Below are 22749 nucleotides of genomic sequence, written 5' to 3'. Positions count from 1 at the left end.
TACCACATGAGGACTTGCATGAGGCACTGGACTTCTGTGGTACGTACACACGTCTTCATTAGATCGCTCAGAACATTGAAGGATTGCACAACGAGCACTAAATCCCACATGGGTTTTACTAGCTTCGAAATGGTACATGTTTAAAGCGACTCGGGCTACTCTTGGATGCAAAATAATCCAGATGAACTTTTCCGTAGAGCAGTCCTTGTTGGTGTTGATCTTCACAAGGTGTATACTGCCACATGCTAGCTATCAGGTACACAGGCAAGCTGCTAAGGTTAGGTACATGGAGGCACTCCATGAAATTAGCGTACATGCCACTAAGCCAGACTCCACTAAAATTTTCTATCTCAATGTTCGAATTTCACATGAACCAGTTGGCATCCTTCTGCAATCAAGCAAAACCCCCCGAGTTCTTGCATCTCATTGTATAATACTGCTTGAACCAGGATATTCCGGGCAACTACGGACTGCAACATGCCTCCTCAGGGGAAACAGCTGGCGCTTCCAGCATCGTTTCTGAAGGAGATCGGCGCTCAACCGCAATCTGGTGCTGGCGGTGGTAAGAGACGCCAGCAGTTTTCGAGAAAGGAGCAACGGAAAGCATCAAGAGTGCAAAAGAAGCAGGTCCACAGAACGCCAAACCGCCAGAATGCATCACATCCCGCAACGGCCAAATTGAGGACGCCCCCAGTGCCTGTAAAGGCAAAACAACCCTCAAAGCCGATGCGCATTGTCAACCCCGAGGATGACGATGACAGCATTCATGAATCTGACTTTGATATGGATCTGGATGAAGATGACTTCGAGGAGGACGACGAGGATGGTATGGAGGACGGCGAGGAAGAGGAGTCGGCTGATGAACTCGTGGATGATGCGCCTCAAGCCTCAAAATCAGATCGCAAAAAGCTGGGTAAAGAAGATGCCGAGATTGCCGCGCTGGAGAAGAAACTAGGGCTGAAGAAGGGCAAAAAATCAAAGGTCGGCGATGACGACGATGGTCTCGATGGGTTGCTTGGTGATTTAGACGGCAGTGGGGATGAAGTCGACGAGGAGTCGGCGGTGCGAAGCAAGCGGAAGGCAGAGGCCGACGAATGGCTGGCGCAAAAAAGGAGGAAGGCCAATGCTGCTGCAGCAGCAGCATCGAAAGCAAACCGTGGGAAACCCAGTCATTCTAGCGACGAGGACGACTTTTCCGTGGACGGAGATGGTGGAGATGGGCTATCTGACCTAGGAAACTCAGATTACTCAGACGACGAGATGGAAGGCGGCAGCGACAATGATGATGCTTTCGGCGGCTTCTCAGATGATGATGATGATGATGACGACGAGTCTATTGCTGCTCCTCGACAAAGGGAAAACCCCTACGTTGCTCCTACAACAAACGTAGCCAAGTACGTGCCCCCTTCTCTTCGAAAGCAGGGCCAATCCATGGACGAAGTAGACGCACAGCTGCGTAGGCGTGTGCAGGGTTTGATCAATCGACTTACCAACGAGAACATGCTTGGTATACTCAAGGATTTCTCCGGTCTCTACGATAACTTTCCGCGACAAAGTGTTACCTCTGCCTTGGTCAACCTTCTCATCACTTTGGTCTCCTCTCCCGAGCCACGACCAGGCAGTTTCTTCACCATGATTGCCGGTTTCATAGCAGCCGCATACAAGGCGTTGGGCGTTCACGTATCCGCCAATCTCGTACAGAAGATAGTTCAGGTCTTCAGGGAACACTACGATCAAGCATCTGGTAACCAGTCAGATGCGGGCACGAAACATCTCATAATCCTTCTTTCGGAATTGTACAACATGCAGGTCGTTGGTGCAAGACTAATCTTCGACTACGTCCGTTTGTTCCTGGTAAAGCTTTCCGAGCTTAACACGGAACTCCTTTTGAGGATCATCCAAACATGTGGTCCGTCGTTGAGGCGCGAGGATCCACGAGCTTTGAAAGAGATTTTGGGCCTCATCAAGCCTGCCGATCTGAAGAATGCCTCCGTACGAACGAGCTTTATGATGGAAGAGATGAGAAATCTCGGAACCAACAAATCCAAGGCTGCTAGTCTCAACAAAGATCTAGCTGAGATGCGCACACAGATCAGGAAACGCATCGGTACTCTGAGCGGGAGCCGCGAGATCCAACCCCTGAATGTAGGACTCAAGGATATCGAGAACGCGGACAAGAACGGACAGTGGTGGGTCGTCGGTGCGAGCTGGTCTGGAAATCGCGAAAAGGAGACCAAAGCAGAGAGTACCGACGAGGTGGTTGACGACACGGCAGATTTTATCGATAACGATGACCTAGGGATCCCCGATCTCTGGCAGCTGGCGAAAGCGCAGGGCTTCAACACAGAGGTCAGGCAACAGATCTTCGTGGCTCTACATTCTGCTACGGACTGCCAGAATGCAGAGCTCCTGTTACGGAAGCTGCGCCTGAACAAATACCAGCGGAAGGAAATGCCCGAGGTCATTGTCCGGAGTGGTGAAGGCCAGGCAGAGTTTAACAAATACTATTGGCTTGTAGCAAGTCGTTTCTGCGGCGACCGCGAGCTTGCCTTTCAGTTCAAGAGGTGCTTGACGCAGAGGTTCAAAAAGATGGGCGAGGATGTTGACATTGACGACTTTGATGACGAGGATGAAGACTATGACACGCGCCGCGTTGTTAACGTAGGCAAATTCTACGGCAACCTGGTCGCTAACCGGAGCTTGGGGCTGGATCTTCTCAGATATCGGAATCTTGCTGCTTTACAAGAGAAGGCGCAGTGGTTTACAGAAGTACTGCTCATCACCGTACTACTCGAAACGCCAGACGATGATGCCTTGAAAAAGATATTCGGCGTCCTCGACGCGGATCTAGCGACGGGTGTTCACTACTTCCTCAAGAAGTATATCAGGAAGACGGATATCGTCAAAGGTGACGAGAAGAAGAGGCTCAAGAAGGCATTTGCCACTGCAGATGGTATTCTACAGGCGTCGCTGTCCACTACAGCAGAATAGCCGTCGATGCGAACCATAGGATAGGGTGCGTTGGAGCATGAATAATAATACTGTCATCAACCCGTTGTTTTAGCAGGCACCTCAGCAGTCTGCCACGAATAATGCGGGTCAAGATGGACAACGGGGATTAGCGTTGCCGTCTCCCTATGTATGTATGTATGTATGCATGTATGTATGCAATTCCTGCTGGTTACACGCTTGAGCAAGGCCTTGTCCAACTCGGCATGCACAGGTCCTGTCTATCCCAAGTGTCTGCCAGCTCAAAAGAACAGCTCCATCTGATTACAGCGAAGACGTTGTCATTTGGCGATGCATATAGAATACACAGGAACCTTTTTACTAGTCTGGTAACCTTGGTTGTTGAGCCGGCTCTTTCCGGGGGCGATAGTAGTTACGCGAAGATGGGGCGGCTGCATTGTCACGAGAGGAACCGAGCGATTTTGCTGGGGGGAAAAAAGGCGGAAAGGAAAAAGGCCAAGTCAATGGCGGCCAAACAGCTCGGACCTCCAAAATTTCGCGGCGAATCAATTCATTCTTACATACTCTGTGGAAAGTCCTCTCAAACCTGAAGCTCGGGCAAAAGCTGCAGCACAGCTGTTTGTTCTTTCCCCATTGTTATTTTCCAAGCCTCATCTTCCGCCTCTCCCTCCGAACCTCAATTGAGAACTCTTCGGATCCTCTCCCTCACAGACACAATGATGACCAGCCGCTTAATACCACGGACTGTCGTCCGCTCGGGTTTCCGAACACAATCTTCGTGAGTCTTTCCCCTTTGCGATGACTTCATCCTGCCTCGGGACGGGGCGGAGCTTCTCCTGCTTCAGCCTCAGCTTCTGCTCCTGCACGTAAATAACTCGCTCGCTAACATCGCCTGTTCTTCTTATTTCCAGTCTCCCCACAGTCACCAGCCCTCTATCGCGATGGAGAAGGGGTTATGCTACTGAGGCCGGTATGTCTCGAACTCTCCAAACAACTGCCGTCCAATCCGGAGAATACATACTAACGCGCCGCAGAGGAGAAGGACCTGGTTATCATCGGAGGTGGTGTTGCAGGATATGTCGCAGCCATCAAGGCCGGCCAAGAAGGCCTGAAGGTATGTACATATATACACACGCTACAACAAAGAAACAAGAAAAGCAAAACGTCCACCGAGTACAAGTTTTTGACAATCTGCCTTTAGGTCACATGTATCGAGAAGCGCGGCGCGCTCGGTGGTACTTGTCTCAACGTCGGCTGCATCCCGTCGAAATCCCTCCTCAACAACTCGCATCTATACCACCAGATTCTCCACGATACCAAGAACCGAGGTATCGAGGTCGGCGATGTCAAGCTTAACCTGGCGGGCATGATGAAGGCCAAGGACACCTCCGTCACCGGTCTCACCAAGGGTATCGAGTTCCTCTTCAAGAAGAACGGCGTCGAGTACATCAAGGGAACTGGCGCTTTCGCCGATGAGCACACGATCAAGGTCGCCCTGAACGACGGCGGCGAGACCAGTGTCAGGGGCAAGAACATCCTCATCGCCACCGGTAGCGAGTCCACCCCCTTCCCCGGCCTCGAGTTCGACGAGAAGCGTGTCATCACCAGCACCGGCGCCCTGGCCCTCGAGAAGGTCCCCGAGAAGATGGTCGTCATTGGTGGTGGTATCATCGGTCTGGAGATGGGTTCCGTCTGGTCGAGACTCGGCGCAAAGGTCACCGTCGTTGAGTTCTTGAACCAGATCGGCGGTCCCGGCATGGACTCGGAGATCTCCAAGCAGGCTCAGAAGCTCCTGAAGAAGCAGGGTATTGACTTCAAGCTTGGCACCAAGGTCGTCAGCGGAGACGCTTCCGGCGACAAGATCAAGCTCGAGGTTGACGCCGCCAAGGGTGGCAAGCCCGAGACTATCGATGCCGACGTCGTCCTCGTTGCCATTGGTCGCCGCCCCTACACTGCCGGTCTTGGTCTCGAGAACGCCGGTCTTGAGGTTGACGAGCGCGGCCGCGTCGTCATTGACTCCGAGTACCGCACCAAGCAGTCGCACATCCGCTGCATCGGCGATGTCACTTTCGGCCCCATGTTGGCTCACAAGGCCGAGGAGGAGGCTGTCGCCGCCATTGAGTACATCAAGAAGGGATACGGCCACGTCAACTACGGTGTCATTCCCTCCGTCATGTACACTCACCCCGAGGTCGCTTGGGTCGGTCCCAACGAGGCCGAGCTCAAGGAGGCCAAGATTCCCTACAAGGTCGGCACCTTCCCCTTCAGCGCCAACTCTCGCGCCAAGACCAACCTCGACACGGACGGTATGGTCAAGATGTTGGCCGACCCCGAGACTGACAGGCTGTTGGCTTGCCACATCATCGGTCCTAACGCCGGTGAGATGATTGCAGAGGCTACCTTGGCTCTGGAGTACGGCGCATCAACGGAAGATATTGCCCGCACTTGCCACGCTCACCCTACATTGGCTGAGGCGTTCAAGGAGGCCGCCATGGCCACTTACTCCAAGGCCATCCACTTCTAAGCGTCGGATCACGGGGTTGTTGTGAGGGTAGAGTGGCTGGAAGATGAAATCCAGAAATGCATTGGTGTCTAGGTGTACATTAAATCCAGCATGAGAACAATACGAGGGTCCTCTTTGTCAATTTCAAGGCGAATTCAGGCGAGGCAACTCTTCTTGTGTCATTAGGGACGGTATAGAATAGGTGGTAATTGATCCAGAAGTTCAGACTCACATCCCCCACGTCGTGTGTATTGACATTTTTTTGGGGCAGTTCATGTGTGCTTTCCATGGAGGAAAAAAAAATTTTGCGCCCCTGCTAGGTACGAGACTGAATACTCTTTTTCTTCTGAAATCTGTGCTCGTATAACATACGCCCTATTCATGTCGACTTGGGGTCACGCACCAGAGAGAACCTCGACAGCCTTGGTAGGTGAAATCTATGACTGGGTCGTGCAAATCTCACTTACACACCATGAAGATGTGATGCGCCACCAATTCATTCAGAAGGGCACGGGTCTCTTTACTATCGGAAAATTAGAATCTTTCTATTCCTCGAGGAGTACCTAATTAGAAGCACAGCATGAACACCAAAGGGCTACGATGGTCATAGTCGGTCAACTTTTCGTATCAGTAGCATCGCGACATTTCGACCCCTACTATGAGTTCTCCCGGGCTTTTTCTTAGTCCATTCCAGTGTCCATGTATAGGCTACATCATCTTTCAGAGACAGTGAGTAATCACAAAACAGATTGTCTTACTATGGAGCCGCACAAGTTCAGAAGGTGGGAGGATTCATTGCTCGGGTCATGGCAAGGTTTTACAGCAGGAAGAGTTGCAAGCAGGACGAAGTCATGGAAGCATGGGTAAACCAAAAACGAAGACGATTGTAGTAACAGGCCTGACACAACACAGACTATCAAATTCCGTGTCCATGACGAGCCGTCGTGTTACAACGGCGCGGCTGGACTGGTACTGCCCGCGAATACAGGGTTGAGCTCGATTTTTACGTAGCATTTAGAGGATATTTCCCCTGAGAGGCATATGCATGGCGCTTGGTTTCGATATCGGCAAAATACGATGCAGGCCTAGAGTTCTCGTCGCGGTGGTTGTGACAACCGTATTTGTCTATCACCGGATTGCCCTGCTAGCAAAAGCCCCGTTCGTTCTACCGCTCTCGTTCCGTCTGCCGGCGAAGCCACGCACCTGCTGCAGCCCAGATATTCCAGGGGCTGGCGTTTCAAGCGGCTTGGGATAGTGACGGTGATGATTATTATGATGGTGTTCGGTTCGAAAGGCCGTGTTGGCAACGTTGGAGCACGCAATGGGTTGAGCGTATGCATGGGCTGTAGCATGACCATCAGAATGATGGTGACGCGATCTTGATGCTAGAGCATAAGGGCAGCTCATATTAGGCTGAACCAACACCGGGCCGTTATTGCTGCACCAACTCATCAGTATACTTAGGACGAAGAGGAAATATGGCGCTACCTGTCTCCTGGCCCAGCCAGTAAGCCAGCCGAGAAATGGTCAACATCAGGAGAACTTACATAACGCAAGGGTGGCTCGCATTCTGGGATTGGTGATCTAGAGGTACTCAATTTTAATTCTCTCATGCCCGATGATGCAAAGATAGGAGCATAACGTACGACCGCCGTACACGTGCTGACAAGGGTATAACCATGTCGTGCTGTAGCTGGTGTCCTGATTACTTACACAGTGGTTTCTCACTGTACTGTTGGTATGTGAACAGCAGCCATGCTGCCCAATATGGAGACAGGTCATAGTGGAATGCGTGACCATGTACGGTCCGGAGTCGACTAAATGATCCCGAATTGAACAGCACAAAAAGTGAACGCAAGGCAAGATCTTGCTCGAGCCCCTGAATGATAGGAATCGCACCTATGGCAGAGATGCTTACATGTTTGCTGGGTCGCCAATGACATGCATAAGAAACTCATGTCACGGCGTGGTATGCCTTGTGAGTGTCGTCTGGTCGTCCAAGCATCTTGTTGACCATGTTTGTCACCGCATGTTGACACCATAGCGTTTACGTTTGTCAATAATTCACAGGCGGTGAGTTGCTATGTGGGTGATAAGCCATGTCCCACGATGCAAACAGCAAATGCAGGATCAGTGTCTGCCCTCGCAAGCGTGTGTGGTTAGGAGAGACAGCAGGAGTGCACGAGAACGAGATGACTACATAGCTCGGAGACTGTTTCAAGCAATTCCTCCGTCAGAATCTTCCAAAGAAGCTGACTTCCCGTGAACCCATATCGAAGGAAGGCAGAAGCGCATCTCGCATCACGGAGCTCGCCAGCCTTTCATTTCGAAAGTTTCCTGAACTGGCAATCGTATGATATGGGCAGCTTTCTGCGGAGCCTACGAACAAAGTACAGGCTTCCAACTGGGCATGTTGTGTGTAGACTACAGATGGACAAGTTGTTAAAGATGGTGTTAGAATTTGGTCTATAGAAGTTGGTCGCACAACTGTCAAGGCGACCCTCTAAGAATTTAAATATGGTCATCACGCGGATGATTGTGATTGTGCATTTCATTCAGTATCCAGTGTTACTGTTTGGGTTCGGGTCGTGTTTAACTCCGTACTGTCCGGGTAGTCTAACGTTAAGAGATCGAGCTGGAAGACCTGCGGGGCGGCACCCCTGAATGGTGTGGCAATGCTGCTAATCGTTCTGCGTGGTTGGCTCGATAAACTCAATTGGACTGTGTGATAACTAAGTTAGCGATAGTGCGATGCACATGTTTCCAGGTTCTCACTAGCCACCGCCAATTACCTGCCCGCCAACATTATAAATGTTGTAGCCCTTTCCTTCCGCGTCGTAGGAATCGAGGGAGGCTTACCTCACCACTCAGAAACCGAAGGTTCTTAAGAGAGTCGAGCGATTGATTGATCAGAGTGGAAGCGGCCGAGGCCACGCGTATTCGATCGCATAGTCAGTCCACTGCTCCGTGACTTCCGAATCGATAGCACTCTCCCTCAAGCGCAACGCAACCATGGGAGAGAGAACATATCCCGTCCTCTCACGCAGGCAGGTGGAGGGCATGATAGCTGATGGCAAATCCATCTTCATCCTGGACCAATTTGTAATTAAAGCCGATGCCTGGTGTCCGTACCACCCAGGCGGCGACAAGGCAATCCGCCACATGGTTGGACGTGATGGCACCGACGAGGTCACAGTGTTGGTTTGACCCGGCCCCTTAGCTTCGCTGTGCCTCCCTGACATATGCTGTACCTGCAGACTACACTCCCCCGAAGCGAAACAACAAATGCTGCGATATCGCATTGGAAGGATCGAAGGACGATGGACCAACTTCCTACCTCCCATCCAGGGAGGCAAGTTCAGACCGCTCCCCGCCAGTGGCCAGGAGTGTCTTGAGGATGATGACCAAGACACATGCCCCGAATCTGCCGTTGCCTCCAGTCATACCAGCTCGCGCGACCCTTCTCCTGTCTTCGATGCCCAAGAACCTGTACTCAGGAACCGTACTGCTACCAAGGGCGCTGGGCGCCCTGCTTCAGTCTCATCCGTCTCCTCCACGGAAGAGGCGGATGGCATGACCTACCTAGACACGCAGACCAAGGCAAAGATCAGCCTGGATCTCGACCAGTATCCGTCACTGGATTTCTCCACCCAGGACACCATTGTACAAAAGTATCGGGCTCTGAACGAAAGGATCAAGGCTGAAGGTTTGTATCAATGCAACTACAAGTCGTATGCCATCGAGATCTCACGGTACAGTCTCCTGTTTGCCGGCATGTTGCTCTTCCTCCACTGGGGCTGGTATGCAACGAGCGCATTGTGTCTCGGCGTATTCTGGCATCAGTTGGTGTTTTCGGCTCATGATGCCGGCCACATGGGAATAACGCACCGCTTTCACGTCGACACTGTTATAGGTATCGTCATTGCCGACTTCCTCGGCGGGCTATCCATTGGCTGGTGGAAGAGGAATCACAATGTGCATCATATTGTCACCAACTCACCTGAGCATGATCCAGATATCGAACACATGCCTTTCTTCGCCATATCGCATCGTTTACTGGGAGGTTTACGCTCGACATACTATGAGCGCGTCATGGAGTATGATGCCGCGGCCAAGTTCTTGATTTCTATCCAGCACTACACATACTATATCATCCTGCTCTTTGGCCGCTTCAACCTCTACCGGCTTTCCTGGGAGTTCCTCATTCTCGGGCTTGGACCACGCAAGGGCCCAGCTTGGTGGCACAGGTGGCTCGAAATCGCTGGCCAGTTTTTCTTCTGGGCTTGGTTCGGCTATGGTGTCGTGTACAAATCCATTCCTACAGGATGGGACAGGTTTGTGTTTGTCATGATTAGTCACATGGTTACCATGCCCTTGCATGTTCAAATCACACTGTCTCACTTCGCCATGAGCACGGCCGACCTTGGGGTACATGAATCCTTTCCCCAGAAGATGCTGCGAACCACAATGGATGTGGACTGCCCGCAGTGGCTAGACTTCTTCCATGGTGGCCTACAATTTCAAGCCATCCATCACCTCTACCCCCGCATTCCGCGTCATAACTTGCGCCGTACACAGAAGCTGGTTCAGGAGTTCTGTGACGATGTTGACATACCATATGCGCTTTATGGCTTTGTCGGTGGAAACCAAGAAGTTATCAGCCGGCTTGCGGAAGTATCCAGACAGGCAGCAATCCTGGCAAAGTGTCAGAAGGTACTCGCGAAAAGCGACGATCCTCTTGGCCATGGGCACTGATCATGGCAAAGTATGTATGACGTTACCATTCAATAGCCAGCATGTTTAGACCAAGCATTACAATATGAGCAAAGACATAGATCGATCATATAGTACCATATGACCTTGGTGTAACGCCTCTCTAGGGTTGATCCCCGCAATCGCCTATGCGGACGCCGCCATCCGCAATCGTTGAGCGGTGGTCTAGGCCTGTGCCTAGTCATATATCACAATTCTTCAGCACATATTGAGCTACCATGGTGCATAACCTCGCAACATGATTGCTGGGGTTGACCGGGCCGCTGACCCCGGCATATGCCTAGCTTGAGCCTATTTTGGGTAATCTTGCGATGGCTTGACTGCTTGCGTGCACAGGGGTTTCGTTACAACAGGTATGCATAACGAGCTAGTTCCACTAAAATCACGAATAGATATTCTTCTTCATCAGCCACCTATGTATTATGTCAGAGACAAGATACAAAACAGGGCTTCGGGTTCTGATCATATACCTCCAGTTCAAACCCCGACAGCCGCAAAATGTGTTAAAAGCCAACACACCATTTTCCAGCAGGTTTTTATCATTTTACCCAGGTTTTCAAGACTCAGAGAAATACTTGTGATCCAGGCTAGAATCTCCTTTCGGCTACGTATGACTCCACTAGACTCGTGGTCGAGATGTAGCTGTGTGTCTTTGCACATTTTCCTTGGTGTCTCTTCAGCAATGAGCGCTTTTCATATTGGCACTGTTGATCTTGGACGTTGTAAAAGCCAATTAGACTTGGGATATCGGTTAGCTCTCTGATTCGACAGAACTTAGAAGCCACTGCCCAACATTGAGGACTCCTCGGTTGCAACATGCAGCACGTGCCTGCTAGCCCTTTGAACGCAAATCAGTACAAACACCACATCAAACGCAATGTTTTGGATTCAAAAGAAGCGTATACTTAAACGGGCCTGTCCTGAAAACGACTAGTGATTGTCGAGGATTCTTACCTACTTGACCCTTGATAAGAGAGGGGGGGGGGAGGTGGCAAAACCGACAGGTTCATTGGTTGTATCGTCCTGTGTTGTGTCGACAACGTTATTCGGTACACAAGGTCGGTGTTCAGAGGGAAACAGCAGTCACCGTATGAAGGAAGCCCAATCTTCGTGCTCCGGGGGCCTTTGTTTGTTCCAGGGTGCCTATATTTCTAGGAAAAAGAAAAGGGTTTGTTGAACTGGGGTGCGTTCGGCAGGTGCGCGTCATCGTCATATGTTTGCTTGCATAGCGGGTACACCGGAAAACTGCACCCATGTTGCTGAGGACGCGATGAATTCCTTGCATGCTAGGCGAGGGAGTTTTCGTCGAGCAAGCATGGATAGGCTTAGTCATGGTATCCCGTAGAAAATATTCGGTAAGGGATATTGTGACAAGTCAAGATAAGATTAGACTATGTTAAATCACGTCGATACATCCTGGGTAGCTTGACAGCGGTGAATGACGAAGGTGATGCCGCAAAGGCACAGCCTTGATCGTAGCAGAATTCTGGTGTGAAGTCAATCGTTCGACACCATACCTCTAGAGCGGTAACTACAGGCTACAAAAGAAGCTTACAGCTCCTCAGCTTCCCCATTCACTACTTGCATTATCAGATTCACCGATCGCCCGTACCAATTCCTAACAACCATTAAGTGGTCTATGCCATGCCAGACAAAATGGATGCCAAAGCAGCTGCTAGAATTGCCAAGGCTCGCGGCCAAAATGTAAGTCATGTCATAGGCAACCAGATGAAGCACAGAGTTGATCCAAACAGGATGAGTTTGCTAAACGAGCGGCCATGGCCTCACGAAACAATTCGGAGCGGGAGAGTGGTTCTAGTGGGTCCTGGAGAAGAGACAACTCGAAAAAGGATAAGAGTGACCAGTCTAAGCACAAATAAGACACAAGTGCTGTGAGGACCTGTGTCTACGCGCCATAGTTCGTACCCCAGGTCATTGACATGTGGAGTATGCACAACCACAGAGGTCGCTTGGGAGCATTGCGAGCGTCTAGGCGTTGTTGCAGCAGTGCTCGGACGGAGAGCTGGATGTGACCAACCCCTAAAAGCGAACAAATGGGTCTCATGGCGGCGTCTATCGTTGAGAAGCCATTGTGCTATAGACGATCAACAACGGATAGTGTGCTACAACGTCCAGGAACGAACACGGCATGCCACTATCACAAGGGTGATCTCGGCACGACCTATCGGCGAATCCCAGTTTAGAAAGAACCTGCAATTAATAAAGTCTGAATCTATATCATCATGCTTATACTAGTCTAGATGCGGTCCAGGGTACATTACCAATAGATCACCCACGCCATCAGATCTAGGCCAGAAGCAGTCACAGCTGCATATCTAGGGGTGGATTTGTCCCTAACCTCATGCCCCGATTCCCAATGCCGGAGCAAAAGGAAAGAGCCACCGGAACTACTCGGTACTAACACCAATGTGCTGAAATCAGTAACAATTGCTGCCGAACCCATCATTTCACATTATCACATCACTTGCTAAAAGTCTTCGGGCAGGCTGGTAACGTTCCATTATGACGAAAGGAACATCACTGGCCCCCTTTTTATTATTATTATTTTTTACCTTCTACTGCTACCATTGTATCTGTAGCTAAGCTGTATGCATATGGTCGTCGCACCATTTCATTAATCACTGCATCATATCGTTAGGCATGAAAAGGTGACAGTACTCGAATATGGTAGTAGATGAAGGCGATTTGTGCCGTAACTAGCCTCTTAATAATTTTAGAAATATATTAGGTTTTTCTCCAGATATCATATTCCCTGGTTACCCAAAGATTACTCTGATTCGAAGCAAATCCATATTTAGTAGGCGGTAGTGAGATATTGTGGTATGTGGAAATGAATCACAACTGTCACCAATCGCAAAGGGCTGTACAGAACACCACACCGACCGACTTCGTGTTTAATCCCGGTTCTACTTACACTCAATGTTGTTATGAGCCAACAGGATGCCAAACCGGTCCATAGACCATGTGGAACGGTCATGAAGTTACAAGGTTGTGCTCATTTCAGGAGTGATTTGTATTCATCTTTTCACTGCATAATTTACGAACACAATCTTTAAAGGATAGGTGCAGATCGAACGCGACCAGGGCCGGCCCGTCTCAATACAGATAAGGCTCCAAAGAAACACTGAAGAGAGCAGGAGAGCAAGAGAGCAAGAAAGGTAGCCAGGTAAGGGCTGAGTGTCCCAAAGCTCCAGTAAGAACGTGCGCTTATTTTCAGCCCTCATACTCGTTTGGTCCCAACTCTACTAGTGTCTGTTTGCGAGATGCATATCATGCTTGACAGCAACATTGCAGATGAGATCCGGTGGACTTCGGTGAGTTCCCGGTAGTGCCGACAAGGGTTGGCCGAGTTTTCCGACTGGAAAAAGGCCATGCCTTCTATCTTTGTCAAGTTGCATACTAATTTGCAGAATCGGGCAAACAATCTTAACGTGCATATTATGAGGCAGGCAAGAAAGCTGCTGCAAATGTCCACAATTGGCAAGCTGCAGGCAACGTTGCCTACTAACCTTAGTCGACCATGGATAACCCTTGTCCTTACCCAATATTTACAGGAGTGAAAGATGTGTGATTCGTCTCTCGGTGCTGATCAGTAGCTGATAGTGCAGCGGCTGTCGACCTCATCAGTATTCCAGGGAAGTAAAAAAGAAAAAGGAATTTTATTATAAATAGGAAGAACTGTTGGAAACCTGCCCCGACGCCTGGTATAGGTCCCTCTCCTACGTTATAGCAGACAATGATAATGATTTGACTCCACTGCGAGCGTCAGGCGGGTCTGGTCGTGCCCGTTGAGGCCAGACCAGATACAAGGCTCGGAGCGACTACAAGCCATTTCGGCTGATGCTAGATTACCCATGAACTGCATCAAACAATGGGGACAATCATCGTCTTGAAAGCCAGGGAGATTGCAGCACATCCGAATCATAGGCAAACCCGCACGAGATGCTTGCAATCTGTGTCGATGTGTATGAGTATAGCAATCTCTACTGCTGGCGGGAAGAGATTGCCACGGGCAGATATTCGGGGACGGCTGAGAGACGAAGCCCTGCTGCCACCGGTTCAAGACCAAGGCAGGCAGTCGTAGACAGCAAACTCAAGTCTTGTGATTGAGAATGTCCTCGAGTACAAACGGGCGACCAAGAACTACTTCCGCTCACCTGACGGGCTGTTGCACTCTCGAATGCAAGCCAAGCACAGGCCATGAATAATCACATGGACGTTGGTACCGGCGTGTCTTGCAACAATCGAAGAATGTGTCTATGCTTGCCCAAGACGCTGTTGGAGTTGAGCGGTACAGCAGATGGGAGGGCAGGCTTGTGAGTACATCTTATGAGCGGCGGCGGCCCTGGAGTGCTTCTGCTTCAATCTAAGAGCCCAACTAACTGAGCGGGTCCTGCTGTGTCACAGTGACGTGACGGATGGACGTTTGTCGGGTAGAGAACGAAGCAACTGTGTATGGGTGGGTTGGCATATAAGTGATATATGATGATGAAGCTTGCAAGAAGAAACGTTTGCTTCAAGAATGCTAGCATGGTTGAACCCAAGAGAATGGATACGACGGCCCAGGTGGGCGAGTGGGATGCTGCGTACATAGCGCTATCTCACTAACGGTTAGCCCGCTGAAACAAGAACCTAACTTACCACCAAAGTAACTACACAGTAAACAGCGGTGGAAATGTCGACCTTGCATGCTAGTCTAGTCTAGACTAAGGTTAGACTAGAGCAACGCAAGTGAAGGTTGGGTTGGGTTTTGGAACGACGAGGGAGGGCGTCTTGGGCGTGACGCCACACGAGTAGCGTAGCCAACATAGCGCGTGTACGTACCCCCTTCCCTCCCCGCGCCCAACCCAGCGACGTTAACGTGCTGGACTGTCAAGCGAACGAATCCCTGCTCTCCAGCCTCGTCTTGAGTCTTGAGTCCTGACCAGCCTTGAACTTCACGTTACCGTAACTCGTCGGCAAGCTACTGTATCTAACCTGGGCCAGGGCGTCGCAGCATACTCTGCACACACCTGCGAATCTGCGTCAAGTGCGTCTGGTAGTCTGCAATCTCAAACCTTTCCTTCGTCACCCAGCTTTTCGAGTTTGCTGCCTCGCGTCGGTTTCCAGCAATGCATGGTTGTCATCAACAGCCCGAGTTTCGGAAGTCGCCATGGAGCAGAACGTCCAACGCCTCTTGAACGATAAGCTGTACGATAAAAGAAAGGTCGGCGCCCTTGAGTACGTCCCTGCTCCGACGGATCCAGCCTCCAGCCCCCTCACTGATTATTTCTTTCAGGTTGGAACGAGTCATACGTGAGCTCAGTGCCGCCAAAGACTATCAGCGTGTCCAGGCAATCCTCGAGCAACTCTGCAACGAGTATGCCTATGCCGTCCATCAACCACATGCGCGAAACGGCGGTCTTATCGGCTTAGCCGCCGCCGCCATTGCCCTTGGCCCAGTGAGTATTACCATTCCTCCTCGCGGATGCTCGCCACGTTCTGCCGCCATCTCTGCTTGTGCTCATGTGACTGACACCTGCTTGTTTGCTCGCTCAAGGAGTTGCCCAGATATCTCGAGGTAATAGTGCCACCTGTACTAGCTTGTTTTACGGATCAAGATGCGCGGGTCCGATATTACGCGTGCGAGTCCATGTACAACATTGCCAAGGTTGCGAAGGGAGAGATCCTCAAGTACTTTAATTTCATCTTTGATGCCCTGTGCAAGGTACGCCCCACTACATACCATTGCTATTCTTTCCAAGTCTGACTCACCCTGAAGCTAGGCGCAGACTCGGAGCTCTCCGTGAAGAATGGCGCAGAACTGCTAGATCGGCTGATCAAAGATATCGTTTCCGAGTCTGCTGCTACTTACGTATCAGTTCTCGAAAGTCTAGAGTATAATGACAAAGAGTCAGATGCACTGGAAGACCATGCAGATCCTCCGACCGCCTTCTCTCTCCCACAGTTCATCCCGCTCTTGAAGGAGCGTGTCTGGGTCATCAACCCATTCACGCGGACCTTCCTTGTTGGCTGGATCACTCTGCTTGACTCCATCCCGGACTTGGAGTTGGTCACCTATCTACCCGAGTTCCTTGGAGGCTTGCTCAAGTTCCTCGGAGGCCATAACCCGGACGTTCACGCAGCTACGCAGTCATGTTTGAACAAGTTCCTGGACGAGATCAAGCGCATTGCTAGAGTCAAGAAGGGTATTGCCGACAGCAAAAAGTCGCGGGCAGATGGTAAACGCAAGCGGGAGGAGTCTGTGGACAGTGGTAGCGTACAAATGGGTGGCGATGACGAGGACGATGCCGGGTCCATGACAGCCGCTGATGATGACGATGATGATGGCGAAGTCAGTAGTGAAGATGATTGGGTACCTGGCCAGGACGTACAGATCAACTACAAGGCTATACTCGAAATCCTGACGGCAACGCTTGATTCCCCGCTGGGTAAGTCTGCTGCTACCCCATAGGGGATTTCCCCATGCTGACCCACAGTAGAAGAGGATAGCCTTCAGGAATCTCTCCGCTGGATCATTGCGTTCCTGGACATTTGCCCAGAAGAGGTCCTGCCGTTCACCCCGAAAATTCTGGCGCACCTGCTTCCGGCCATGGCAAGCGGTGTTGAGCCCATTCGCCAGGCAGCTGCCAGAGTCAACTCGTCGCTGATGGAATATGTCGTATCATTGTCCGACGAGCCTGGTGTCAACCCGAACCAGCCGTCCACGCGCATTCCCCCCTCTTTTGGCGTCGAGCGTCCAGATGGCCCGTCCAGTACCCGTGCCTCCCTCTCGAGTTCGAGAGAACTGGACATGCGAAGCCCTACACCTGCACAAAACAGGCGGACACCTACACCGGCGCCTACAGCTAGTCCACAGGCCGACCTGGATTACGCTGCGGCTGTGAACTCGCTGACGTTACTTTTTCTTAATGACCATGAAGCTACACGTGTCGCTGCACTCACCTGGCTCATCATGTTACATCGCAAAGCACCGCGGAAGATTGTTGCTTTCAACGATGGCACCTTTCCGGCTTTGTTAAAGACATTGTCGGACCCTGCTGAGGCCGTGGTGACCAAGGACCTGCAATTATTGTCACAGATTTCCCGAAATAGCGAGGACGACTACTTCTCCAACTTCATGGTCAGCCTTCTACAACTATTTTCGACTGATAGAAAACTTCTGGAAACCAGGGGCAACTTGATTATTCGACAATTGTGCATGTCGCTGAGCGCCGAGCGCATATATCGCACCCTGGCCGAATGTATCGAAAAAGAGGAGGACCTTGAATTTGCGAGCATTATGGTGCAAAACCTCAACAACAACCTCATCACTGCCCCTGAGCTCGCAGACCTGAGGAAACGCCTACGAAACTTGGAGTCAAAGGTATTGAGAATGATGTTTTCTTGTGTGATCGGTGTTGACATGTTCGACAGGACGGCCAGACCTTCTTCGTTGCGCTGTTTCGCTCCTGGTGTTACAACGCCGTCGCGACCTTTTCACTTTGCTTGCTAGCCCAAGCATATGAGGCGGCATATAATCTGCTGCAGATCTTGTAGGCAGACATCCCATTGTCCCAATGCTAGGCTAACCTGTCACAGTGCCGAACTCGAGATGACGGTCAACATATTGATACAAATCGATAAGTTGGTACAACTGATTGAATCTCCAGTCTTCACATGTCAGTCAAAGGTGCAATGCCTACGCAACGGCGAGATGAGCTGACACGTGAGAACAGATCTTCGGCTCCAACTTCTGGAGCCCGAGAAGTATCCATACTTGTACAAGTGCCTGTATGGACTGTTAATGCTTTTACCCCAGTCATCAGCTTTTGCTGCTCTGAAGAACCGGCTGAATAGCGTGAGCTCGATTGGCTATTTGCACATCGCGCCCAGACCGTATGTACCTTCCTCCAGCACACCAGGGTCTCACTCACGACAAGGTTCTGTCGTCGAGGCCGTCACATCCCACCTTCAGAGTCACACTCGTTCCAAAAGCGGCCATGACACTTATGCTTTACTTCCTAGTTCTACCACTACCCCTAGTACTTCCAATTATGATCGGCCCAACCGGCTCAAGGGCCCAGGTCGCGAGGAGAACATCATCCGCTGGGATCAGCTCCTGGAAAAGTTTAGGAGCGTCCAGGAAAAAGCGAGACGAGCCCAACGTCTGGGCGGAGGTTTGGATGATGGACCGGACTTTGGGGACTTGCGCTTTGGAGATAGCACACCAGGAATGAAAGAACCACCTCGGGCTACCGCAGGGCCTCCCGTGCCTCAAAAGGATGCGCCATCTCAGGCACCACCCCCAGTTAAGAAAAGCTCGGGGATTGGCAGGCAGTTTGGACGTCTTGGCGGTGCGGTCGCTGGTAGAGGCAAGCGGTCGCAGGGATAGGACCTTTCAGCGCCTCCAGCAGATCAGTATGATGGAGTTGATTGATTCCGTGGGGGGTTAAGGCAGCATTTCTTGGAGTACTGGTGAACAGCATTGGGAGAGTAGCACTTGATTTACTCCTTTTGAAACTAACAGCGACGCACATTATTCGGGCATGGGTAGACCTACTGGAAATCTGAACAGCGCTCACAGTACATGTCAAGTAGACGTTGGAGGCAACCACGTGATAGGCGCAAGGGTTCCTTCAGTCGCGTAGACGCAGAATGGGCCGTCCGGCGGGGTTCTAACAAGTTGACCTTTGTCCGTATCATGCCGCTCGGCTTTGCTCCCGACGCTTGCGGACTACGTACAGTGATCTAGTGACAATGAGAACCGGGAAAGCTGTGTCCACCACTGGCCAGCTTCACATATGCCAAAAGTCTTTAAGTGATATTGAGTTCGTTTTATTAAGATTGTCACGGCTGATGCTGACACCAAACACCACAAACTCCTGCCCATACTGCTTTATAGATGATAACGACACATGTCTCAACCAAAGGGAAAGCCACCAGGGAAACCGCCGCCGCCGCCGCCGCCTCCAGAGCCAAACTTGAAATTGAATTGCTGGCCGCCGCCGCCGCCGCCGCCCTGCTGGAACATGAACGGCTGGCCGCCAAAGTGACTGCCGTGGAAGGGATTGCCTCCTTGTTGCTCGTGCGAATTTGGGTCATCTCCCCTGTCGAATCTGGCCCTCAGTTCGGGGTCGCTCAATACCTCGTACGCCTCGTTGATGTTTCCCATCTTCTTCTCGGCCTCCTCCTTCGTGATGCCCTGTTTGACGGCCTTGTCGGGGTGGAACTGTTTCGATAGTTTGCGGTAGGCCGACTTGATCTGCTTCGCGTCCGCGTCGGTGGAGACGCCGAGGACCTTGTAGTAGTCCTTGGTCTTGCTTCGCTTGAGGGCAACCTGGGCCTTCTGCAGCAAGGGGTTGACGACGTTCTTCTTGTCGGGTCTTGCTTCGGCGGCCTGGTTGAGGGTGTTTATGCTGGGCTCGAAGTCCTCTGCTTCGAGTTGGGTCTTGGCCTTGTATAGTAGAGCGTAGAAGGCGTTGCCGTCCAGCTCGAGCGAGTCGGCGCAGTAGATGCTTGCCTTCTTGCCGTTGGACTCGTAGTAGGCTTGGCAGGCCAGCTCGACGATCTGGCTGAGCAGGGTGGCGGGTGCCTTCTCCGCGATGAAGCCGTCCTTCTTCAGCTCGGCAACCTGTTCCTTGACCTCGTCGATCAGGCCCTTGTCGTCTCCCGAGTTGACGAGCAGCTTGGCGCCGGTCATGAACTGGCTCTTCTCCATGGCCTTGTTGACCCTGGCCATGGTCTTTTCCACACTCTTCTCCTGCTTCAGCAGCTTCTTGCAGACCTTCGAGTCGGGATCGGAGTGGAGGCACTTGCGTATCTGCGCAAGACCCTGCGTTGTGTCGCCGAGCGCGTAGAAGGTGGTTGCGGATATGGTGACGTGAGGGGTGGTGTCGCCCGGCTTCATGCTCAGGACGTGCTGCAGGTCGCCCATGCCCTCTTCCACCTCGCCCTTTGCGAACCGACACGTCGCGCGCAGCTCGCGGAGGGCCGGCGCGCGGTTGGCGGTGAAGATGGCCTCTCCGGCCTGGCTAATACACTCGTCCCAGTTGCCCGCTGTGGCGGCGGCGGCTGCGAGGGCGGCGGCGCCTTCGGCCTCGACGAGGCTGTCGAACTCTGCCGAGCCCCTGGACTTGTTGGCCAGTGTGTATTGCTCCTTTGCGCCCTCCCAGTCTGCGCTCTTTGCCTTGAGCTTGGCTAGCTGCAGATGCGCGCCTTCGAAGCCTGGCTTGAGGGACAGGACCTTGTTGAAGTCGTGGGAGGCCTGGGACGTGCGACCGAGGGAGAGGAAGGTCGTGGCGCGCCTGAAATAGGTCAGGTAGTCGTTGGGGTCTCGTGCAATGGCGGCATCGTAGTACTCGAGGGCACTGCTGGTCTCGCCCTTGGCAAGATGTGCTTGGGCAGATGACAGGAGGGCGGAGATGGGCGTGTCGGAGGGTATATCGAGGCCGTGGACCAGCAGCAGGCCGGCTGCCACTACGGCCAGGGTCGGCAGCGGCACCAGCATGTCGGCGGGGAATAAGCAAATGGGATGAACCACTTGAAACTGCGGAGGGCAGGCTACGAGGTGATATACATGTGTCTGCTGGAGTATGAGCAGAAGGGGGGCAGAGGTGAAAGGCAGGGAAACGAAGTTGGAAATGATCGAGGCCAGATTGGCGAAGACAATCAAGCACTTCTGGGCATGTCGACTCAATTAACAAGTGGCCTGGAGGATAATGCGCCGTGGTGACTTTAGTATCTCGACCACTGCTGTTAAGAGATACTTTGCTGCAGCCACAGTTTTACAGCAGCGCTACACGACAGCCGACCCGCCCGCCTCCGTACCTCACTAACAGTCGCGTCTCCTGCGGTGAAAGCTGGCCACTTCGCGACTCAGCCCAGCCCCGGGGGTTCTCCAAGAAATTGTCCCGACTTCAACATGTCCCCACCATAACATGTCCCCACCATCACACTAACTTTACTATTAGTATGGCAGTTAACTTAACCTGTAACAGGTTGGTGTGTGCCCAAGTCCATGCACAGTGCGTACAGTATGCACCCAAGTACGGTACCACGGTACCTACAGTATGTACTGTCTGTACCTTGTCCGCAAGACTCCCCCCGACCATACCTACAGTACAGAGCAAGAGCGAGCTTGGACGGCGACGGTTGACGATTGTGAACTCACCTATTACCGGCAGTAACTATCATTCATTCGGTAGTATCGTTCATTCATCATTCGGATGCAGATACTGCCCCCACCCCCGGGAGACCTCAAGATCAGGGGTCATACTCACACCAGTTTGTCCCCCACGTGAACGCACGCAACCATGGCACATCGAGCACAGCATCTAAAACAACAACCGGCCATTTTCTCACCATCAATTGCACGTGCTGCCGCTTCTACCGCCAAGGACTGGGCCTACGTTGACGCATGGTTAAAAACAAAGTTCCCCGGCCAGAAAGTCCCTCCCTTTGAACGGAATGTAGACACTTTGAAGGCTCTCCTCACACTGGCAGCTCACAACGAGTCTGCTGACGAGGAACGCCACCAGCTCGCTCGCATCGAAGCCTCTGCTCTACAGGAAGTCAAAGCTGCCGAGGCCGAGGCGGTCAAACGCCGACAGGCATACCAATCCTCCGGTGGGGAGGCCAATCTCAGCGCCGAATCCGTCGCAGATGATGTCTTACAGGCAGTCGAGAGCCGTCTGCCCAAAGACGGCAGCGCAGCGCTGGACGCCATGGCCGACATGGCGATTGAGCTTGGCGTCGCTTATCCCACCCCCGAAGAGCTGGCCTGCAATTTTGTCGAGCTGCAAGCCAGGAGCTTCGAGCTGGAACAGATGACTGGACGAGTCGCCTTGCTTCAAAAGTATCTTGACCGCGAATCAGCAGCCGCGGAGACCTTTCTCCGAGAGATACAAGGTGAAGAACACCAACTCCCTATCGACCTTGATAAGCGGAATCTTGAGCTCCAACGTCTCGTCCAGACCATGTCCCTCCAGCTCCCTGAGCTCCGGAAGCAGGTTCTTTCTCTGGAGACATCTGTCAGCCTACCAAAGACAACTGTGGAGGATGTAAGGCAGGACGAGGAAGGCTACCTGGAACTACTGGCCAAGAAGAAAGATCTCGACGCACAGCTCCAGGCGTTCGCAGGTCTGCCTCCCGACATTGAAGCAGCGCGGCAAGAATTAGAGCATCTTCGCACCGAGCTCAGGACTGCCACGCACAGAAGGGATGCAGGATGGGAGGGGTTGGTAGAACGTGAAAGTCCTTTCAAACCTCGCAGCAGACGGCCTTGATCCCGACGACGAGGAGATATGGCTGGGTAGCATCCATCACTATCGTTACCTGTCAAAAAGCTCGTGGGTGTTTGTCTGACATTCGCCCCTTTTTCGTATGTGGCAGATGCCGTAATGGTACTGCATATGCCACACAAGAGTGCATAGTTGCTCTTGGTATATGCCTAGACTCAACGCCGGGGCCCAATGGGCTTCGAACCTTCTAGTCAGTGGAAT

General features: G+C 52.0%; 6 protein-coding genes across 6 annotated transcripts; 5 read left to right on the top strand and 1 right to left on the bottom strand.

Moving 5' to 3' along the window:
- The first annotated feature begins 231 nt into the window (after positions 1-231).
- Positions 232-3412, top strand: BKA67DRAFT_257764 (uncharacterized protein). Its single transcript, XM_046095798.1, has one exon. The coding sequence runs from the start codon at positions 478-480 to the stop codon at positions 2989-2991; it is 2514 nt and encodes an 837-aa protein (XP_045957987.1). The 5' UTR covers positions 232-477; the 3' UTR covers positions 2992-3412.
- A 274-nt stretch (positions 3413-3686) lies between these two features.
- Positions 3687-5494, top strand: BKA67DRAFT_535075 (dihydrolipoyl dehydrogenase precursor; the record flags this gene model as incomplete). The annotated part of the gene is made up of 4 exons (XM_046099961.1): positions 3687-3748; positions 3882-3940; positions 4005-4084; positions 4172-5494. The coding sequence occupies 4 exons, from the start codon at positions 3687-3689 to the stop codon at positions 5492-5494; spliced, it is 1524 nt and encodes a 507-aa protein (XP_045957986.1).
- Positions 5495-8485: 2991 nt separating this feature from the next.
- BKA67DRAFT_592196 (fatty acid desaturase-domain-containing protein) lies at positions 8486-10228 on the top strand (the record flags this gene model as incomplete). Its single annotated transcript, XM_046104812.1, has 2 exons — positions 8486-8670; positions 8731-10228. The coding sequence occupies 2 exons, from the start codon at positions 8486-8488 to the stop codon at positions 10226-10228; spliced, it is 1683 nt and encodes a 560-aa protein (XP_045957985.1).
- A 5191-nt stretch (positions 10229-15419) lies between these two features.
- BKA67DRAFT_658057 (vacuole morphology and inheritance protein) lies at positions 15420-18641 on the top strand (the record flags this gene model as incomplete). The annotated part of the gene is made up of 8 exons (XM_046107214.1): positions 15420-15487; positions 15546-15708; positions 15807-15974; positions 16029-16698; positions 16750-17633; positions 17684-17802; positions 17849-17928; positions 17986-18641. The coding sequence occupies 8 exons, from the start codon at positions 15420-15422 to the stop codon at positions 18639-18641; spliced, it is 2808 nt and encodes a 935-aa protein (XP_045957984.1).
- Positions 18642-19169: 528 nt separating this feature from the next.
- BKA67DRAFT_517186 (DnaJ and TPR domain-containing protein) lies at positions 19170-20756 on the bottom strand (the record flags this gene model as incomplete). Its single annotated transcript, XM_046097880.1, has 1 exon — positions 19170-20756. One exon carries the CDS (start codon positions 20754-20756, stop codon positions 19170-19172), a length of 1587 nt encoding a protein of 528 aa, XP_045957983.1.
- Positions 20757-21147: 391 nt separating this feature from the next.
- BKA67DRAFT_257097 (uncharacterized protein) lies at positions 21148-22728 on the top strand. Its single transcript, XM_046095795.1, has one exon. It carries the CDS (start codon positions 21562-21564, stop codon positions 22531-22533), a length of 972 nt encoding a protein of 323 aa, XP_045957982.1. The 5' UTR covers positions 21148-21561; the 3' UTR covers positions 22534-22728.
- The last annotated feature ends 21 nt before the right edge of the window (positions 22729-22749 follow it).

The sequence above is a fragment of the Truncatella angustata genome (genome assembly GCF_020726525.1).
Source record: "Truncatella angustata strain MPI-SDFR-AT-0073 chromosome Unknown BKA67scaffold_4, whole genome shotgun sequence".
In the NCBI taxonomy this organism is placed as follows: Eukaryota; Fungi; Ascomycota; class Sordariomycetes; order Amphisphaeriales; family Sporocadaceae; genus Truncatella; species Truncatella angustata.
Note: the sequence above shows the minus strand (reverse complement) of the source record. Positions and strands in the feature narration are given on the sequence as shown.